Source organism: Oncorhynchus masou, chromosome 17, assembly GCF_036934945.1.
Source record: "Oncorhynchus masou masou isolate Uvic2021 chromosome 17, UVic_Omas_1.1, whole genome shotgun sequence".
NCBI lineage: Eukaryota > Metazoa > Chordata > Actinopteri > Salmoniformes > Salmonidae > Oncorhynchus > Oncorhynchus masou.
Genome location: NC_088228.1, coordinates 32,147,868 through 32,169,219, shown reverse-complemented (window position 1 = coordinate 32,169,219; position 21,352 = coordinate 32,147,868). Strand labels below are relative to the sequence as shown.

At 42.4% G+C, this 21,352-nt stretch overlaps 1 protein-coding gene across 2 annotated transcripts in view; it reads right to left on the bottom strand.

Moving 5' to 3' along the window:
- Positions 1–19,575, bottom strand: part of LOC135558864 (E3 ubiquitin-protein ligase mib1) — a 98,393-nt gene extending 78,818 nt beyond the window's left edge. For both annotated transcript variants that reach the window (XM_064993044.1, XM_064993045.1), the window contains exons 1-3: positions 18,525–19,575; positions 17,807–17,978; positions 3,088–3,217 (exon numbers count right to left, since the gene is read on the bottom strand). In XM_064993044.1, the coding sequence (XP_064849116.1) occupies positions 3,088–3,217; positions 17,807–17,978; positions 18,525–18,753 (531 nt within the window). In that variant the 5' untranslated portion in view covers positions 18,754–19,575. The remainder of the gene's footprint in view (positions 1–3,087; positions 3,218–17,806; positions 17,979–18,524) is intronic.
- Between the last annotated feature and the right edge of the window lie 1,777 nt (positions 19,576–21,352).

Genomic DNA, 21,352 nt, shown 5'->3' with positions numbered 1-21,352 from the left:
ATGACATTTTCAGGGCTGATGTAGAACAGAGACGATTCAAATAATTTTGTATTTTATGAAAATATGCAAATTAGTCTGTATGGAATACATAATTACAGGAACTTAAGCACAATAATTTAAGGTAGGGTGCTACTATATACAAATCATAAAGCTTTATGCAAAACAGAGTTTGCAACAATGTTAAACTTTATGAAAAAAATATATATGTTATATATGTTATGCAAATGAGTTACATACTAACTTGCTAATTAGTTTGCACGGAATTAAACAATTGGCGAGTGGTCAGGGCTCCACAGTGCGAGCATTTCACTCGCATTTGTAAGTGAGAAGTCAAGTATGATCACATTTACAGTAAAATAAATGCTGCAGAAGCTGTTTTCAGAGTATTTTCGCAGTGTTGTTTCATAGATGGTAAATTAAATCGCACAAAGTCAAATAACTATGAATCCCATATAGCCTATTCCACCTAGTGCTGCAACACTGCGTGGCTGGGGGCTGTGCGCATGGGAAGAGCCGAGTGAAATTCATTTTTAGACACGCTAAGCATAGGCATAAAAGTTGGTCTAATTTACTTGAAACAAAAGTCTACTGAAGTGAGGCTGTCATTGTGTATCTTGGCTATTTACATCGTTTGTTCACAAACCAGATTGTTTTTCTACGTTTCAGTTTCAACTGCTTGGGAAGCCAACTATTACAGACTACAAAGGAAAACACATCAGCGAGCTGCCCAGTGTCACGAACCTACCAGACGAGCTAAATCACTTCTATGCTCGCTTCGAGGCAAGCAACACTGAGGCATGCATGAGAGTATCAACTGTTCCGGACGACTGTGTGATCACGCTCTCCGTAGCCGATGTGAGTAAGACCTTTAAACAGGTCAACATACACAAGGCTGCGGGGCCAGATGGATTACCAGGACGTGTGCTCCGGGCATGTGCTGACCACCAATTGCACTCCACACTGCCCTTTCTCACCTGGACAAAAGGAGCACTTATGTGAGAATGCTATTCATTGACTACAGCTCAGCGTTCAACATCATAGTACCCTCAAAGCTCATCACTAAGCTAAGGACCCTGGGACTAAACACCTCCCTCTGCAACTGGATCCTGAACTTCCTGACGGGCCACCCCCAGGTTGTGAGGGTAGGAAGCAACACATCTGCCACGCTGATCCTCAACACTGGAGCCCCCCAAGGGTGCGTGCTCAGTCCCCTCCTGTACTCCCTGTTCACCCACGACTGCATGGCCAGGCACGACTCTAACACCATCATTAAGTTTGCAGACGACAACCGTGGTAGGTCTGATCACAGACAACGACGAGACAGCCTTTTGGGAGGTGGTCAGAGACCTGGCCAGCTGGTGCCAGAATAACAACCTATCCCTCAATGTAACCAAAACTAAGGAGATGATTGTGGATTACAGGAAAAGGAGGACCGAGTACGCCCCCATTCTCATCGACGTGGCTGTAGTGGAGCAGGTTGAGAGCTTCAAGTTCCTCTGTGTCCACATCAACAACAAACTAGAATGGTCCAAACACTCCAAGACAGTTGTGAAGAGGGCACAACAAAGCCTATTCCCCCTCAGAAAACTAAAAAGATATGGCATGGGTCCAAATATGCTCAAAAGGTTCTACAGCTGCAACATCGAGAGCATGGCACTGGTTGCATCACTGCCTGGTAGGGCAATTGCTCGGCCTCCGACTGCAAGGCACCACAGAGGTTAGTGCGTACATCCCAGTACATCACTGGGGCTAAGCTGCCTGCCATTCAGGACCTCTACACCAGGCGGTGTCAGAGGAAATCCCTAAAAATTGTCAAAGACCCCAGCCACCCGTCATAGACGGTTTTCTCTACTACCACATGGTAAGTGGTACTGGAGTGCCAAGTCTAGGACAAAAAGGCCTCTCAGCAGTTTTTACCCCCAAGCCATAAGACTCCTGAACAGGTCATCAAATGGCAACATGGACTATTTGCATTGTGTTCCCCCCCACCCCTCTTTTACGCTGCTGCTGCTGTTACTCTGTTTATCATATATGCACAGTCACGACTAACTATACATTCATGTACATCGTACCTCAATTGGCCCGACCAGTGCTCCCGCACATTGGCTAACCAGGCTATCTGCATTGTGTCCAGCTACCCGCCAACCCCTCTTTACCCTACTGCTACTCTCTGTTCATCATATATGCATAGTCACTTTAACCATATCTATATACAACCTCAATCAGCTTGACTAACCTGTGTCTGTATGTAGCCTCGCTACTTTTATAGCCTCGACACTGTATACAGCCTCGCTACTGTTTTTCACTGTCTTTTTACTGTTGTTTTATTTCTTTACTTACCTACTGTTCACCTAATACCTTTTTTGCACTATTGGTTAGAGCCTCTAAGTTAGCATTTCACTGTAAGGTCTACGTTGTGTTCGGCGCACGTGACAAATAAACTTTGATTTGAGAAGACAACGCTTCTACTATTCAGACTCCATCTCACAGGCAAAAAAACCCAGATGAGTCATGCTACCATGGTAACCTTCCATCCTTAAAGGTGCAGGTGAAATTTTTTCTCTCATCTGTGATATTTTGGTTAAAAGCGAAATGCTTGTGCTTCTAGTTCCGATAATGCAGTAATAACCAACGAGTAATTAAGAGCTCTGTGGAGCTGTTCTCTTCATAAATCTACAATGTGAATGTTGAAGCTGGAATGGTGAAACTGCAATGGCCATTTGCAATACTACAACAAATTTAGAGCAAACAACCAACACTTTTTAACCCTCTGACATCATTGCACGAGCAATACAACAGCATCATATGTACTGCATTGTTTTTTGCCACGATCCACAATACTCCCCAGCTCTGCTCCATCAACAAAAAGTGTATTGAAGTGTATTCTGTGGCGATGAAGTATGCACGTCTTTTCACAATTATACTTATGTCGGGGACTGACTGGGATGGAACTAGTCAGTCCAAACGAACTAGGCTGGTCCCCACAGTCTTCACACTCCTCCGATCACCTTCTGGATCCTAATGGAGGAAATCACACCGTAGCAAGACATTTTTTCATGGTACATTTTTTTGCAACAGAATGAGTACCTTTCCTCTCCTGCCGTTCCCTCCGTCCTGGTCCTCCCACTGCCAGTCCACTCCCCTCACCACCCGGCCACCTGTGTAGATGCCTCGGGCTGTGATCTTCTTCGACTTGCGCCGAGACTCCAACAGGACTCTGTCAAAATAAACAAGAAAATGTATGTTTAATTTACTGAAAGTGGGTGGGTGAATAACAATAGTTGTAATTTGATGGGTGTTGAAGATGGAAATATTCAGTCAATGTTGGATAAAGCTGGACGTTTATTTATGGTGGCATTGAAAGACCTATTATTGGAGACATCATGAAGTTGATGTATTAGTCCATCTATGATTTAAGTCTACTAGCTATATAAGTTTTTACAATGTTTATTCAATGTTAATAGCCAAAAAATAATTTTGTTGATATGCCAATTTAGACCTTTTCAAGAACTGAGCATCTTTGGTCACTAATGTTAGATAGGTAGAATATTTCAAGATGTCTGTCAAAAACATATCAAGACTCCTCAACTCCATCTCTTCTGATGAAGACTTGGAGCTGCTAACTGGATTTGAGAGGAGACTAATCGAGGATGTTTAACTGCGCAGTGTACTAAAAACGGTCCCAGTTTTGATTATGGGGATGAAAAGCCATGCTTAGCCATGAAAACAGACTGAACCATTTCCACAACAGTGAGCAGTGTAATTAGCTTGCCAGATGGGCCTGCCTGATCGTCAGAGCAACAATACCAACATATCTAGGCTATACACTTAATTTTTCACTGGCAGTGGTTAAACTAACTCTACAGCCCATTGCCAGCACAACAATGGATTAGGCTACCCCAAAGTAGGGGCTGGCTGGGGGGCAGCGGTTGCATTGAGGAAAAGTGTATCTAAAGTTCCATGCATAACACTTGTATTTTCATCAACATTTGTGGTTGAAGATGTGGTTCTCTGCAAAATCACCGGATGTTTTTGAACTACTGAACATAACTCGCTATTTCTGCTTTTTATGACTCCTCTCTTGGGCTGGAAAAATGTCTGTGTTTCTGTGGCTTGGCTCTGACCTAACAATCGTTTGTGGTGCTTTCAAAACGGACACTGTGGTGGGATTAACAACAAGATTATCTTTAAAATGTTATAAGATACTTGTAGGTTTGAGGAATTTTAATTATGAGATTTGTTGTTTTGAATTTGGCGTCCTGCACTTTCACTGGCTGTTGTCATATCGATCCCGTTAACGGGATTTCAGCCCTAAGAAGTTAAAAAGATTGAGGGCATCTGGTTCAAAAACATTGCGCAATTACTTGTCAAACCTCTATTTGGGAATCAGCAAATAATCACATTTCAAGAAACCTTGTCGTCTGACCTGGATATTCCAGCGCTTCAAAATAACAAATAGGATTTGGCTTGTTTTATTTACTAGTTGCTGGCATGCATCTTTCAGACTCTGGGTCATCCTGGGTTAACCCTTGCACACTGTCTATTGAGAGTTAACAAACAGAATTTACAGCCTATAACAGTGCCTAGACTAGACACCTTGACTTATTCCACATTTTGTTATGTTCCAGCATTATTCTAAAATGGATTATATAAAAGCAAATTCTCAGCAATCTACACACAACACACCATAATGACAAAGTGAAAACAGGTGTTTAGAAATGTTTGCATATATATATATATATATATATATATATATATATATATATATATATATATATATATATATATATATATATATATATATATATATATATATATATATATATATATATATATATATGAGACTCAAAATTTAGATACGGTCCCACAGTTGACAGTGCACGTCAGAGCAAAAACCAGGCCATAAGGTTGAAGGAATTGTCTGTAGAGCTCCGATACAGGATTGTGTCGAGGCACAGACCTGGGCAAGGCTGCCAAAAGATCTCTGCAGCATTGAAGATTCCCAAGAACACAATGGCCTACATCATTCTTAAATGGAAGAGGTTTGGAGCAACCAAGACTCTTCCTTGAACTGGCCGCCCAGTCTAACTGAGCAATCAGGGGAGAAGGGTCTTGGTCAGGGAGGTGACCAAGAACCCGACTGTCACACTGTCAGAGCTCCAGAGTTCCTCTTTGGAGATGATAGAACCTTCCAGAAGGACAACCATCTCTGCAGCACTCCACCAATCACACCTTTATGGTAGAGTGGCCAGATGAGATTCTCTGGTCTGATGAAACCAATATAGAACTCTTTGGCCTGAATGTCAAGCGTCATGTCTGGAGGAAACCTGGCTCCATCCCTACGGTGAAGCATGGTGGTGGCAGCATCATGCTGGGGGTATGTTTTTCAGTTGGCAGGGACTGGGAGACTAGTCAGGATCGAGGCAAAGACGAACAGAGCAAAGTACAGAGAGATCCTTGATGGAAACCTGCTCCAGAGTGCTCAGGATCTCAGACTGAGGCGAAGGTTCACCTTCCAACAGAACAATGGCCCTAATCACACAGCCAAGACAACGCAGGATTGGCTTCGGGACAAGTCTCTGAATATCCTTGAGTGGCCCAGCCAAGCCCGGACTTGAACCCGATCGAACATCTCTGGAGAGAACGGAAAATAACTGTGAAGCAACACTCCCCATCTAACCTGACAGAGCATGAGAGGCTCTGCAGAGAAGAATGGGAGAAACTCCATAAATACAGGTGTGCCAAGCTTGGAGCGACATGCCCAAGAAGACTCAATGCTGTAATCACTGGTAATTCAACAAAGTACTGAGTAAAGGGTCTGAATACTTATGTAAATGTTTTATTTCAGTTTTTTATTATTAATAAATTAGCAAAAAAACATTTTGGCCACTGTGTGTAGATTGATGAGAAAAAACAACAATTTAAAACAATTTAGAATAAGGCTGTAAAGTAACAAAACATGGAAAAAGTCAAGGGGTGTGAATAGTTTCGCAGATATATATTTGGAAAAGTATGCTTCATGAAATTGTCTGCTCCGTAGCATTGTTATTACTTGACCGATGAGGCACGCATCCATTTATGCTTCAAACCCAACTTTATAATAGATTATATTTTACTCAAAATTCCATGACTTACTGTAAGGCATTGTTGGCAGAATAGATGGATGCAGTTCAATGCATGACTCATAATTTACCAATACATTTCTTGGTAGCTATCAAGTTGTAAATCACAGCTGGCCTGGTACATTGTTTGCTGCCTCCACCCATTCGGGATGCACTGTTCAAGTTTCAAATACTCAATATGAAAATGTAAAATAAAAACTGACAACTGTAACTAAGGTTGTCAACACAATCCATCTAGCAAGGGCAATGATGACAAGTCCATCATAACGTGGCAATTAGGCTAGCGCACATGTCAAACAAGGCCCACGGGGCGAATAGGACACAAAAGTGAGTATAAATGAGTGTACAGTTGAGTCATCTACTTTATGAAATTACAGTCTGATGCACTTGCATCTGTGAATTGAACTTCAATTGCGCTACTTTTGTGTGTCCCGTTTACAGCGCGCAGCGGAGGGAAAGTGTACAGACACATGCCAGAGTCCTAGCTAGGCTACTAAACTGTTGCAGTCTGGCTTCAGTTTTTAAAGCTTGACAATGAATAACCAAAAAACAAAACCTGCAAACCATCCAAAGAACCATGTGTATCCAGAAAAATGTAGGCCTATTACAGGAACATTTGAGCAGTAGCCTAGGCTGGCTACTCAACTACAAGACATTTTGAGCGCACCATAGACCAGTACTGCATTCAACCGCACCGGTGATCCATGTAGTGCAACAAAAATGAAAAACATGTTTTAAGTTACAACATATTGCTTCGTTTTTGTTCTTTGGAGTTATTAGGGTCACGGCATATTATGCAGATCTGCAAGCATAGCAGCAAAGACAAAATGTTTATGGCTTAACAAAAAGTATTTATCCCTTTTGTTTTAATATGTTAAAATGCTATATACAGCACCCATATGTACATAAGTGCTCACTATAAAGTAGCAATTTTTTTGATAAATCAAATAGGCTATATATTTGGCCCGCAAATTATTTGTGGTTTTTCCAATATGGCCCCCTAGCTGTTGGGAGGATATCATGAAATTGGAGTTGTTGAGTGACCGACTTTTTCATTCATATCGTTTTTTTGGTGTCTACAGCTAGAGATGCAGGTGTCATTTGGTTAGCTAGCAAGAAATGCGAATTGCTATGCTAGCTAGCTATGGTGAATTTGAACGACTTATCCACAGTTAGCGTCTCTCTTAGTTGCCAATCAAATGCATTTGGCATCGATAAAATGGGCGGGCAGGGAAGTACACATTCAGTTGTCAAAACGTGGGTTTAGACAAGCATGCATTGGCAAGCAAGCGGCAGAAGGATGAGCAGGCTAGAGGTCGACCGATTAAATCGGAATGGCCGATTAATTAGGGCCGATTTCAAGTTTTCATAACAACAACAACAAAAAAATGTTTAATCGTCCAATTAATCGGTAACGGCATTTTTTTCCTCCAATAATCTGTATCGGTGTTGAAAAATCATAATCGGTCGACCTCTAGAGCAGGCTACTTCTCCCCAACGTTTATCAGTTAAATTTTGACGGCCAACTAGCTGAAAAGGTTTGAAAGGGTTTAACTAATGTTCCCTTGAAAGATTTTAGCTCATCTGGCTAGCATTAGTTGTCGATCTTAATGCTCTTTATGTGCATAACTGAGGGAGCGATAGCCTACCTTTTCATGGTTGTTTGACCAATAGGACTTTTAATTTCCCAAACATAATAGGACTCCCGTGGTATTTACATATTGGAAGAAATCCAGTCAGGTATGTTTTGTGGATTTTGGCGAATGCGTTCTAAGGGTGGACAGCTTGAAGCATGGGGGTCTGCTGTCCCCACTTGCTTCAAGATGCCTACCATTGTTCCTGTAACCAAGAAAGCAAAGGTAACAAAACTGACTATAGCCCCATAGCACGCACCTCTGTCATCATGGCATGCTTTGAGAGGCTAGTTACGGATCATATGTACCTTACTTGACACGCTAGCCCCACTTCAATTTGGTTACCACCTCAATAGATCAATGCAATCGCCATCGCACTGCACTGCCCTATCCCATCTGGACAAGAGGAATACCTATGTCAGAATGCTGTTCATTGACTATGAAACAACACCATCACTTCACTGACCCTCAACACTGGGGCCCCACAAGGGTTTGTGCTCAGCCCCCTCCTGTACTGCCTGTTCACCCATGACTCCAACTCAATCATCAGGTTTTCAGACAACACAACAGTAGTAGGCCTGATTACAAACAATGACAAGACATCCTACAGGGAGTAGGTGAGGTCTCTGGGAGTGTGGTACCAGGAAAACAACCTCTCACTCAACGTCAACAAAACAAAGGAGCTGATCGTGGACTTCAGGAAACAGCAGAGGGAAACCCCCTCTCCAATCCACATCGATGGGACAGTAGTGGAGAAGGTGGAAAGTTTTAAGTTCCTCGGCGTACACATCATGGACAAACTGAAATGGTCCACCCCATAGACAGTGTGGTGAAGGCGGCGCAACAGTGGCTCTTCAACCTCATGATGCTGAAGACATTTGGCTTGGCACCTAAAACCTTCACTAACTTTTACAGATGCACAATTGAGAGCATCCTGTCGGGCTGTATCACCGCCTGGTACGGCAACTGCACCGCCCGCAAACGCAGGGCTCTCCAGAGGGTGGTGCGGTCTGCACAATGCATTACCGGGGGCAAACTACCTACCCTGTCCTTCAGCACCCGATGTCTCAGGAAAGCCAAAAAGATAATTATGGACAACAACCACCCGAGCCACTGCCTGTTCACTCAGCCATCATCCAGAAGGCAAACTCAGTAATGGTGCATCAAAGCCGGGACAGAGAGACTGAAACAGCTTCTACCTCAAGGCTATCAGACTGTTAAATAGCCAGCACTAGCACAGAGGCTGCTGCCATACCTTAAGGGAACATTTCGACATTTTCTGTATGGTTAGTGAAAAAGTCCATATTGCAAATGTACCGTCCCTTACTAGACGTCCGAAAACATTTGCTAAATTCGGGGACGGCGTCGGGCCGAGCGGCAGGGCCAGACCTACCGGGAAGTCATCAAATGAACTTTGTCAGACATTCGATTTTCGTTTTATAAAATAATCAAATTTTGGTAATTTTTCCGCTATCCCGGAAAATCCCACAAGAGGGCATAAGCAATCATACTGCAATTTGACAAAACATCACGAATCACGACGGGCCTTATCTCGAAAACTGAAAATATTTCGAAGCCGAAACTTGGTGAGCATAGGTTTGGCATAATGGGCAGTTGGCCCCGAACAAGATGGCGTCTAGGCCTCAACGGTTTTTGAGTTATGGCCATTTTTCTGGGATTAAAGGAAAAATGAAAATAGAGAAATGATTTTTTCACTTCACGTCAAAGTCAAGGAGCCTCCGGTGTCAATAACAAAAAATCAGCCATTTATCTATCGTCATTTAAGAGAAATCGTACAATGACAGATTTGTGATGTTCAAATATAGGTGGTTTTTTTTCAACAGTTACAGATCCAGTTGCAGGGTGTTCATACGAATATTTTTAAAGTGTGCTGCGGAGCTCTGCGAGATTTCTGTGATTTTCTGAAATAACACACACTCACTAAACCCTCCGTAAATAACTCAGTTCTTAACGTAAAGACTTAAAACTCAGGATTCTGTAAAGGCATACCCCAATGAGGATATGAGTTTATTTATAGCTTCCTGTGCCAACAGAAAGTGCCTTAAATGGTGTCATAGTGGCTGTATCCAAGGGTTAAAAAGGTCAGATCTTTTCAAAACTTCATATGTGTGATTAGGCAACCCTCCAGAACTGTAAAATCTGTCATTTCTCCCAACAGATGTCAAAGAAAAGCTCTCACACACACACACACAGCAAGGATGGAGTGACAAAGTGTGGTGTTTAAAGACACAGAGAGCAGGCAATGGCATAAACATAATCCCAAGGCCATGCCGAGTTCAACGAGATATCCCGCTTGACCGTAGCTCGCTCGGTCTAAGCGCAGCGACCATGAGAAAAGTAGGCCCAATATGAAGCCTGCACCAGAACGTCATTTGATTTTGGGTGACAGCGGCGGAACCGTTAGGTTTAGAAGGACAATTCAAACACAGGACTGTTCCTAAGGTCCTCCCGATCTGTGCAAGCCTAACCTTGACCGTGTGGCATTAACCCTTCACAGTTAAAAGAAGGTGTTTACATCAACCAGTTTGCATTGACTTCTCTCCCCATAGGAATACATTGCCTTCACCTCTAAATTCAACCTGAAGCCTATGTGGGTTATGAATGCCTTATGAACTTGTCTTCTATGACAGTCCATCAGACCACTATGAGGTCTACCTGTGTCGAATCTAAGCTTCCTGGAGCAACCGGAAGTGGTTAAATTCACTCAAAAGGTATTTGGATGTAGATCACCAGCAAAGGTGAAAATGACACTGCATTCAACCCTGTGTAAATCAGTCAGTTTTTATGGTAAAGACTTAAAACCCAGGATTCTGTAATAGAATACCCCAATGAGGATATGTGTTGACTTATAGCTTCCTGTGCCAACCGGAAGTGCCATAATTGGTGTCTCAGGGGCTGTTTGGAAGGGTTAAAAAAAATCAGATCTGTCCAAAACTTCATATGTGTGATTAGGCAACCCCCATGAACTGTAAATCAGTCATTTTTCCCATAAAAATTCAAAGGAAAACTAAATCACACAGATACACAACTTGGATGGAGGGACGTATTGGGGTGCGTAGAGACTGACAGTGCCTCCAATAGTTAGCTTTGTTCGAGCTAAAAAAGAACCGTCAGACCTAGAGTTCCGAAACTTTAGAAACCTGTTCTAGACCTCAGGTCGATAGTGCGTGGTGAGTTAGGTGGCTCTAGAAGGTTCTCGGACCTAGAAACAGCCTCGTACATTTGCAATGACTTCAATTCATTTTGACCATTACTAAAATGGCGACATTTAGAAAAGTCTCAGAGACACAAGACTAGGTGCATTGAAACCGGCTCGGCCCATAGACACGGACCCCAACGTTTCTGTCCGATAGCTCATTCAAGGATCCCATAGCAAGGCATGGAAAAAAGTGGATTTTCAGCACCAATTAGGGTTTTACTCGGACACCAAATGACCTATCGAGCCGAAACTCGGGATTCGGGGTCGCCTCACATAGGACTACACATAATGTCCGAACTGGACCCGCAGCTAGAACGTAACTATGTGTTTTACGTTTTTATTATGTTTTAAACTAAAGGCGCTGTGAATTATGGGCCTGCTCTGACATATGTGATAGTTGGCTTCTAAATGAGTTGGAAAAAGTGGGTTTGGTGTCAATTGGTATCAGTTTGGTGTCAGAATGACATCTAATTGACTGATGGACACTGACTTGCTAGTTGACTTTTGTTAATTTGCAATATGTTTAAGCGTAGAGGGACCATCACCAAAATGGCATTCTGAAATCAACACAAAAAATGGCATCACCATAGTGTCCAGACTGTGCCGAGTCCAACGAGGCGCCCCGCTTGACCGTAGCACGCTCGGTCTGAGCGCAGCGACCATGAGAAAAATAGGCCCAAAATGAAGCCTGCACCACAATGTCATTTGATTTTGGGTGACAGCGGCGGAACCGTTAGGTTTAGAAGGACAATTCAAACACAGGACTGTTCCTAAGGTCCTGCCAAACGGTGCAAGCCTAACCTTGACCGTGTGGCATTAACCCTTCACAGTTAAAAGACGGTGTTTACATAAAAACAGTTTGCATTGACTTCTCTCCCCATAGGAATACATTGCCTGCTCCCCTAAATTCAACCTGGAGCCTATATGGGTTATGAATGCCTTATGAACCTGTCTTCGGTACCAGTCCATCAGGCCACTGTAAGGTCTACCTGTGTCGATTCTAAGCTTCCTGGACCAACCGGAAGTGGTTAAAATCGCCCTAAAAGTGTATACCCATGACATGCCTGCAGTTTGATAGACATAGTGCATGTATAGACATCAACCCTGTGTAAATCAGTCAGTTTTTATGGTAAAGACTTAAAACTCAGGATTCTGTAAAAGCATACCCCAATGAGGATATGTGTGGAGTTATAGCTTCCTGTGCCAACCGGAAGTGCCATAATTGGTGTCTCATGGGCTGTTTTGAGGGGTTAAAAAATCAGATCTTTCCAAAACTTCATATATGTGATTAGGCAACCCCCATGAACTGTAAATCAGTCATTTTTCCCATAAAATTTCAAAGGAAAACTAAATCACACACACACACACACAGCTTGGAAGTAGGGAACCATTGGGGTGCGTAGAGACAAACACTCCCTGCATTAGTTAACCTTGTTGGAACCTTTAAAGAACCGTCAGACCTAGAGTTCTGAAACTTTAGAATCATGTTCTAGACCTCAGGTCGATAGTGCGTGGTGAGTTACGGCGCTCTAGAAGGTTCTCGGACCGAGAAACAGCCTCGTACATTTGCAATGACTTCAATTCATTTTGACCATTACGAAAATGGCGACATTTAGAAATGTCCCAGAGTCACAAGACTAGGTGCATTGTGACCGTCTCGGCCCATAGAGACAGAACCCAACGTTTCTGTCCGATAGCTCATTCAAGGACCCCGTAGCAAGTCATGGAAAAAAGTGGATTTTCAGCACCAATTAGGGTTTTGCTCGGACACCAAATGACCTATCGAGCCGAAACTTGGGATTCGGGGTCGCCTCAGCTAGGCCTACACATAACACAAGAAATGGACCCGCAGCTAGAACGTAACTACGTGTTTTATGTTTTTTTTATGGTTTGAACCGAAGGTGTTGTGAATTTTGGGCCAGCTCTGAAGTATGTGATACTTGGCTCCTAAACGAGTTGGGAAAAGTGGGTTTGGTGTCAGTTTGTATCAGTTTGGTGTCAGAATGATATCAAACTGACTGATGGACGGTGACTTGCTGGTGACTCTTGTCCATTTGCAATATGTTTAAATGGTGAGGTACCATCACCAAAAGTGACATTCTGAAATCAACCCTAACAAGCGATGGAGAGGTACCAGAATCACTGCCCAGCCATCCCGAGTTCATCAGGCCAGTCAATTTTGCATTTCTGCGGGATTTTTGAGCATGTCAAATATCTTATGACCTTTGGCCCCCACAAAGCATATGCCTTATGCACAAGTAAAAAAATAAATAAAAATTATGATAATAAAATATGACTAAAGTATGTTGATACAGTTCTTATACGTGTGTAATTGACACAAAATTCTAAAGAATTTCAAAAAACGGTCCAGAAAGCACTTTTTAAGGGGTGTGTGAAGTTTTTTATGAAATTTTGCAATTTTTGACTTCTGACTTCCAATGAAATCATATTGCAAATGGAGAAAACATATGCAATAATGCGCAAGTAAAATAAAATAAAAAATGATGGTAATAAAATTGGACAAAAGTATATTCATACAGTTCTTACACATGTGTAATTGACAAAAAAAGCGAAAGAATTTCGAAAAACGGTCCAGAAAGCACTTTTTTAAGGGGTGATAAGTTTGACAAAAAATGCATTTTTTCAAAATTTGGCTTTTGGATGTTGACTTGGGGTCCATTTCCTATATGAAAAACCAAGGTGGAGCGCACACGCCACCTGTTGGATTTTTGAAGTGTTACAACTGGCAATTGCCATATGGCATTTGCAAAACATTTTGCATGAATCAACGCCGATTTGGGTGGTATTGTCCATCGTGTACATGGTTTGTACTATGCCAATGGTTTCCCATTCATTTTTGTCCATTTCAGGGGGGAATTCCCTTACTATATACAGTGCCTTGCGAAAGTATTCGGCCCCCTTGAACTTTGCGACCTTTTGCCACATTTCAGGCTTCAAACATAAAGATATAAAACTGTATTTTTTTTGTGAAGAATCAACAACAAGTGGGACACAATCATGAAGTGGAACAACATTTATTGGATATTTCAAACTTTTTTAACAAATCAAAAACTGAAAAATTGGGCGTGCAAAATTATTCAGCCCCCTTAAGTTAATACTTTGTAGCGCCACCTTTTGCTGCGATTACAGCTGTAAGTCGCTTGGGGTATGTCTCTATCAGCTTTGCACATCGAGAGACTGAAATTTTTTCCCATTCCTCCTTGCAAAACAGCTCGAGCTCACTGTTCTTTCCACAGATTCTCGATTGGATTCAGGTCTGGACTTTGACTTGGCCATTCTAACACTTGGATATGTTTATTTTTGAACCATTCCATTGTAGATTTTGCTTTGTTTTGGATCATTGTCTTGTTGGAAGACAAATCTACATCCCAGTCTCAGGTCTTTTGCAGACTCCATCAGGTTTTCTTCCAGAGTGGTCCTGTATTTGGCTCCATCCATCTTCCCATCAATTTTAACCATCTTCCCTGTCCCTGCTGAAGAAAAGCAGGCCCAAACCATGATGCTGCCACCACCATGTTTGACAGTGGAGATGGTGTGTTCAGGGTGATGAGCTGTGTTGCTTTTACGCCAAACCTAACGTTTTGCATTGTTGCCAAAAAGTTCAATTTTGGTTTCATCTGACCAGAGCACCTTCTTCCACATGTTTGGTGTGTCTCCCAGGTGGCTTGTGGCAAACTTTAAACAACACTTTTTATGGATATCTTTAAGAAATGGCTTTCTTCTTGCCACTTCCATAAAGGCCAGATTTGTGCAATATACGACTGATTGTTGTCCTATGGACAGAGTCTCCCACCTCAGCTGTAGATCTCTGCAGTTCATCCAGAGTGATCATGGGCCTCTTGGCTGCATCTCTGATCAGTCTTCTCCTTGTATGAGCTGAAAGTTTAGAGGGACGGCCAGGTCTTGGTAGATTTGCAGTGGTCTGATACTCCTTCCATTTCAATATTATCGCTTGCACAGTGCTCCTTGGGATGTTTAAAGCTTGGGAAATCTTTTTGTATCCAAATCCGGCTTTAAACTTCTTCACAACAGTATCTCGGACCTGCCTGGTGTGTTCCTTGTTCTTTATGATGCTCTCTGCGCTTTTAACAGACCTCTGAGACTATCACAGTGCAGGTGCATTTATATGGAGACTTGATGACACACAGGTGGATTGTATTTATCATCATTAGTCATTTAGGTCAACATTGGATCATTCAGAGATCCTCACTGAACTTCTGGAGAGAGTTTGCTGCACTGAAAGTAAAGGGGCTGAATAATTTTGCACGCCCAATTTTTCAGTTTTTGATTTGTTAAAAAAGTTTGAAATATCCAATAAATGTCGTTCCACTTCATGATTGTGTCCCACTTGTTGTTGATTCTTCACAAAAAAATACAGTTTTATATCTTTATGTTTGAAGCCTGAAATGTGGCAAAAGGTCGCAAAGTTCAAGGGGGCCAAATACTTTCGCAAGGCACTGTACATAGACTTGAAATCAATGGCCACTTTTAATATGGAAGACTTGTCACTAATGTTTACATATTTTGCATTTACTCATCTCATAAATATATACTGTATTCTATTCTAATATATCTTAGTCTATGCCATTGACATTGTTCGTCCAAATATTAATGTATTCTTAATTCCATTCCATTAGATGTGTGTATTGTTGTGAAATTGTTAGATATTACTTGTTAGATCTTACTGCACTGTTGGAGCTAGAAACACAAGCATTTCACTACACCCGCAATAACATAAACATGTTTAGCATATGTGACCAACAAAATTTGATTTGATGATGTAAAGTCGCACTATTGCTACTGCCTGTAAAGACACAGTCCAGTTCAAAGTGAATGATGGCAGACCCGTGTGGCAAATGGCTTATTTGCATATAGGCCTACTGTAGCCCTGGTCGGCTATGGTGCCCCAGTCTGCGTACGCTCCGATCCTGAACAAGACAAACTTTTTTATTAGGTATTATTTGCCGCAGTGTCTATTAATTGTCCAATCGCACTGGCGCTTTCCCACTCCATATAGATACAGGATTTTTACAAATGCCTTACCATGTTATTCCCAAACGTTCTATGAATTTATGAAAAGTACCTTATCTAAGTACTCGCTTGTCAGAAAACGTTGTTAAAAATTCAAACAAAAACAATAAGTGTCTTTCTTCCTTGGGGTGTATACGAACAGATTTGTATAAATGTTCATGTTGACAAAATGCTGTCAGTTCCACTTTAAATGGCAATTGGTCAAGAGAGAACCCACAGACTCATAAATAGCCAGACTGCCGACAGTCAGTGTGGCATAACAAAAAAAAGTCCATCATGCCTTCAGTTCAGAGCAGTGTCTGTGGGGGGGATGGGGACAATTAACAGTCTCAGGGGAACCGAAGTCACAGGTCGTTGAAAGCGTGCCAGCGGTCTCACCATGCATTTGGGTTGTCCCTTTGGAACTAATAAAGGGCTTGAAGCAGTTGGAGGGACTGCTATAGCAAGAAAATATCTCCACTGTATGTAATAATGCAGTAACATGTCCTGGTTGCATTCTCTGCACATTACGTTTCAGTCAGTTAATTTTGAAAACCACAGAAATACACTAATTGTTGTTTTCATAAACTAACTTTTCAGCTCCTTTTATTATTGGGGAAGGCAGGTAGCCTAGTGGTTAGAGCGTTGGGCCAGTAACTGAAAGGTTGCTCGATCGAATCCCTGAGCTGACAAGCTAAAAATCTGTTGTTCTGCCCCTGAAAAAGGCAGTTAACCCACTGTTCCTAGGACGTCATTGTAAATAAGAATTTCTTCTGACTTGCCTAGTTAAATAAATGTCAAATAAATACATTTGGACTTTTACATTTCTGTCCTATCATAACCATTGAGGTTCAATAAGAACTGGAGACTGAGTCCAAGATGTCAGACCATTGTTTTCAAGGTAATCTACTCATCTTCGTATACGACGATTCATACGGGTTCAATCCGGTTTATATGGACCAACATCACATGCGTACTAGCACGACTTCATAACATCATCCAAAAACATGGCAGACATTAGATGAATATAAATATAAAATTTTAATATTGTCAGCTGAGTGATGGGGGAAAAATTAGGCTCAGCAACAATTATTTGAATAATTCCATTCCTGTTTTGCGCACAAAAGGTGATGACTAAAGTGTCTTATTGGGAATTTTCAAATCTGACATTTCTATGTAGCAGAACTGTCGGAGCAGTCGAAACCGTGCTTCTTGACCGGAACCCTGGCCCCTTGACCATAACATTCTCAAGACAGGTTTGTTGTTATGATTTGGCATTTTATGCAGTTATGCTTTGTCTTCCATTTGTAAATCTTCTAGGGAAGCAGACTAAGACAGACATGGACAGTAACATGGGATTGGCTGAGGTTCCAACAACATCGCTGCTTCTGAAATAGAGTCTGAGCAGTCGCCTGGCAACAGAGAGCCATGATCGGTGGCCACATGTTGAGTCTGCCTACAAAGCTGGGCTCAGGCACCACTTCTCAAATGTCAGAGACAGACAGACAGCCAGGGAGAAACAGAAAGCCACAAAACAGAGAGTAAAATGGGTGGGTCCCTCAATATAAATCAACCACAGGATGTAGATTAGAATTGTTATAATTTAAAACATTACTAAACCATAGAGTTTGTCATAGACGTGGGCTGAGTTGACAAAGCATCCCTACAAATTGGTTCCACGTTGTCTTTATTACGATCACACTGCATAGATAATCAGATCTCACACTGAGTAACATGACTGCATTGAAGATGACCTGGAACGTAATCATTAGCTTCAGAGGGCAGCTGACAGTACTCACCTCTCGCTGCCAGGGGTGGTGATCCTGTAGAAGCGGTGTCGCAGGTGGTGCTTGTCTCCGTGGTAACAGGTGGTACAGAGGTCATAGTTGGTGCACTCCGCACACTTCCAGCGGATACCGATGATAGGCTGCTGACGGCAGGTGTCGCACATTGTACCGTCATGCTTGATACCTGAGAGGGAGTAGTAACAAGGCAGTCAGGAACATTTCTGCTGGGCAGCAGGTTGCCTAGCGAGTGGCGCAGGTGTCTAAGGCACTGCGTCGCAGTGTTGCGGCGTCACTACAGCCTGTGTGTCTGCTGAATGACTCAAATGTAAATGTTGGAGGTGTCAAGTGTGAAGCAATGATGCCTCTGCCCGCAGCTCTGGGGCCTGTTGAATTGCCATCTTCGTGCTGTACCATCCTTCATCAACACAAATAAAAGGAAGCATACAGTACTCTAGGTCTAAACACTCAGAGGGTGAAGTTAATCACAATGCTTGCTTTGATGAAGATATCTTAAGTAGTCATCCTCACGTCTAACTCTCGAGATGTCAATCAAACTCAACGTGCTCCATGTAGCACGCTTGATGCATTGCAATAACTTGTAACGTGGCGGTATGCCAAACAACCGTGTACACATCAACACCCAAATGCATAGGCTAATATAAACAAATTATTAACAGAAACAGGACATACGATATGTTTAGCGATCACAGAACCAGCAGGGCAACATTACCTGTGGGAGCACTGTCAAATATCCTCACGTCGTATGCACCAGAGCACCGGTAGTTGGCCGCAGTCCCGTTATCCCAGACAACAACCACTTCTTCCGGACTTTCGAAACTCCTGACGGTGCCGACATGTCCCTCTCCACCATCCTGTTTTCCCCATTTCCAATCGGGTCCACGGATCACTCTCGCACCAACTCCTTCCATCATCACACGGTTATTCCTGCCAGTAGTCATTTTACGAAAAGGTCTCGCAAATAACGTAACACAAAAAATAAATAGCCAACTAGCAGGATATGCTAACTACCTGTGTTTGGCAGGATAATTTTGAGAAGCAAAACCGTTCTGTTGTCCAGAAAAACACAATTTAGCAATATATTGTTAGCTTGCACGTTACGTTAACTAGGCTAGCCTGCTTGCGGTAAAGTTCCAAAACAATATAGCAGACACAAACTAACAGTTAGTTGCAAAGGCAAATATACATTGCTCGTCAAATGTATCGCAGCGTAAATGTAACAAAGGTTTAGTTAGCTGGCTTGATGAAACAACGCGTTGTACTGGAAATCAAAGCCAAGCTAACTCACTAAACGTTAACTGTTAGCTAGCTAGCTTTGCCAACGAGCAACTGCCAAACATTAGCTACCAAAGTAAGCTGTTGAATGGCACGCACTTTCCACTCCACAATCTGTTCGTCTGCAATGTTATGTAAATAACTTGTATGTCTCAGTATCCCCTTTCATGTGCTTTTCGTCCCAAGAGCACAAGACATTGTCACCCCAAGAGCGTGTAAAGTAGCCACATCGTCACGAAATGGTATACCGTTATTAGCTAGCTATTTAGTTAGCTAGCTTGTGCCTCTGCAAGAATGCCACCTCCACAACTTAACGTTAGACCACTAATGTAGATTCGTCCTTTTTGTTGGATAAATAATTTCATTCGTAGGTACGTTTAGCCTATGTATTGGATTTATGTCTCAAATGTATTTATTTTGTCAAATGGCTCGCAGAAGTAAACTCAGTATAAACGCGTCACCATTATTGTCAATCACCAAGCAGACGGAAGTTTACCACAGATAAACAATGAGACAGATATTTCCCTGGATGTATAAATGTGAAGCATCCGCTTGGTGTTTTCTCTCACTACCAAATTTGGTAGTGAGAGGAAGCCCATCGGCGAGTGCAGTGGGAGAACGTGGAACGAGATGGCTTTTGGCCGATATTATGCACATTTTATCATCATGAAACCTTTGATCTCAGTACAGTTTTCTGTTCCCAAAATTATAATATGATATGAAGAGTGGACTAAGTTTTGTAGACTTTGCCATTGGGGATCGCTGTTTAGGAGTGAATGAAGTTACTGCACACAAACACTTCAGAATAGGCGTTCCCCAACGGAAATATGCAGATAAAGCTAGAACACGCCAATAGGATCTCTCTAGCTCGTGCTTTGGCTCTGCCCACCTCCTGGCTTGTTCTGCACACTGTGACTCATTTGTTTCCATTGGAAACGACAGGCATATGTGTATCTTGATTTAGTTGTAAAAATCTTTGGGTTGACGACGAATATGTTTTGGTTTGGAAAGCGAGGTGTTTGCCGTGTTCAAACACTAGTAGGAACTAGGAAACGCGGAAATATCCGACATGCCGATTCGTTGTACACGGCACGTGCATAACTACAAAAATATCAAGTCTGATGTTTCTGCGTTGTTCAGTTCCGAATAGCCCATGAACCCAGCAATAGACAAGCTCAAGGGGTAATTTGACAAAGCGCAAGGTGGGGCAATTTGTTTTGTCGAAAATGCAACATGCAAATGTTCTCAAAATGCAAAACGAGGGGTTTTATTACTTATTTTATTGAATGCATTCCTCCAATTTCTTCCGAAATGCATTGCCTCTGTTTTAGCCTGATGTAGTTGCACTCTTTGTAGGACTATGATAATGAAGCAGCCGAGGCATATGATATACACTGCCCAGTATATCAGACAAACCACCCTGTTCACGAAAATAGTATGCTCCTACAGACAGTGAGTCACGTGGCCGTGGCTTGCTATATAAATCAGGCAGACAGGCATCGAGGCATTCAGTTGCTGTTCAATTGAACATTAGAATGGGCAAAACAAATGACCTAAACGACTTTGATCATGGTATGATCATAGGTGCCAGGCGCGCCAGTTCCAGTATCTCATGCACGACAGTGTCTAGTGTTTACCGAGAATGGTGCTTCAAACAAAAAACATCCAGCGAGAGGCAGTCCTGTTGGCAAAAACAGCTCGTTGATGAGAGGTCGAAGGAGAATGGCAAGAATTTTGCAAGCTACCAGGCATGCCACAAACCGGCAAATAACAGTGCAGTACAACAGTGGTGTGCAGAACGGCATCTCGGAACGCACAAATCGTCAGTCCTTTTCACAGATGAGCTATTGCAGCAGACGACCACACCGGGTTCCATTCCTATCAGACAAAAACAAGAAGGGTCTCCAGTGGGCATGCAATCACCAACACTGGACAATTTTTAATTTGTACCTTTATTTAACTCAGCAAGTCAGTTAAGAACACATTTTTATTTTCAATGACGGCCTAGGAACAGTGGGTTAACTGCCTGTTCAGGAGCAGAGTGACAGATTTGTGCCTTGTCAGGTTACGAGTCCAACTCTCTAACCACCAGGCGAATCCTGGTTCTTGTTGCATCATGCTAATGGCAGAGTCAGGATTTGGCATATGCAGCATGAATCCTGTTGGCGGGGTGTGGGCAATATTTTCCTGGCAAACGTTAAGTCCCTTATAACCAAATAAGCAACGTTTCAATGCTCTGAAGAATTCAGGCAGGTCTGGAGGCAA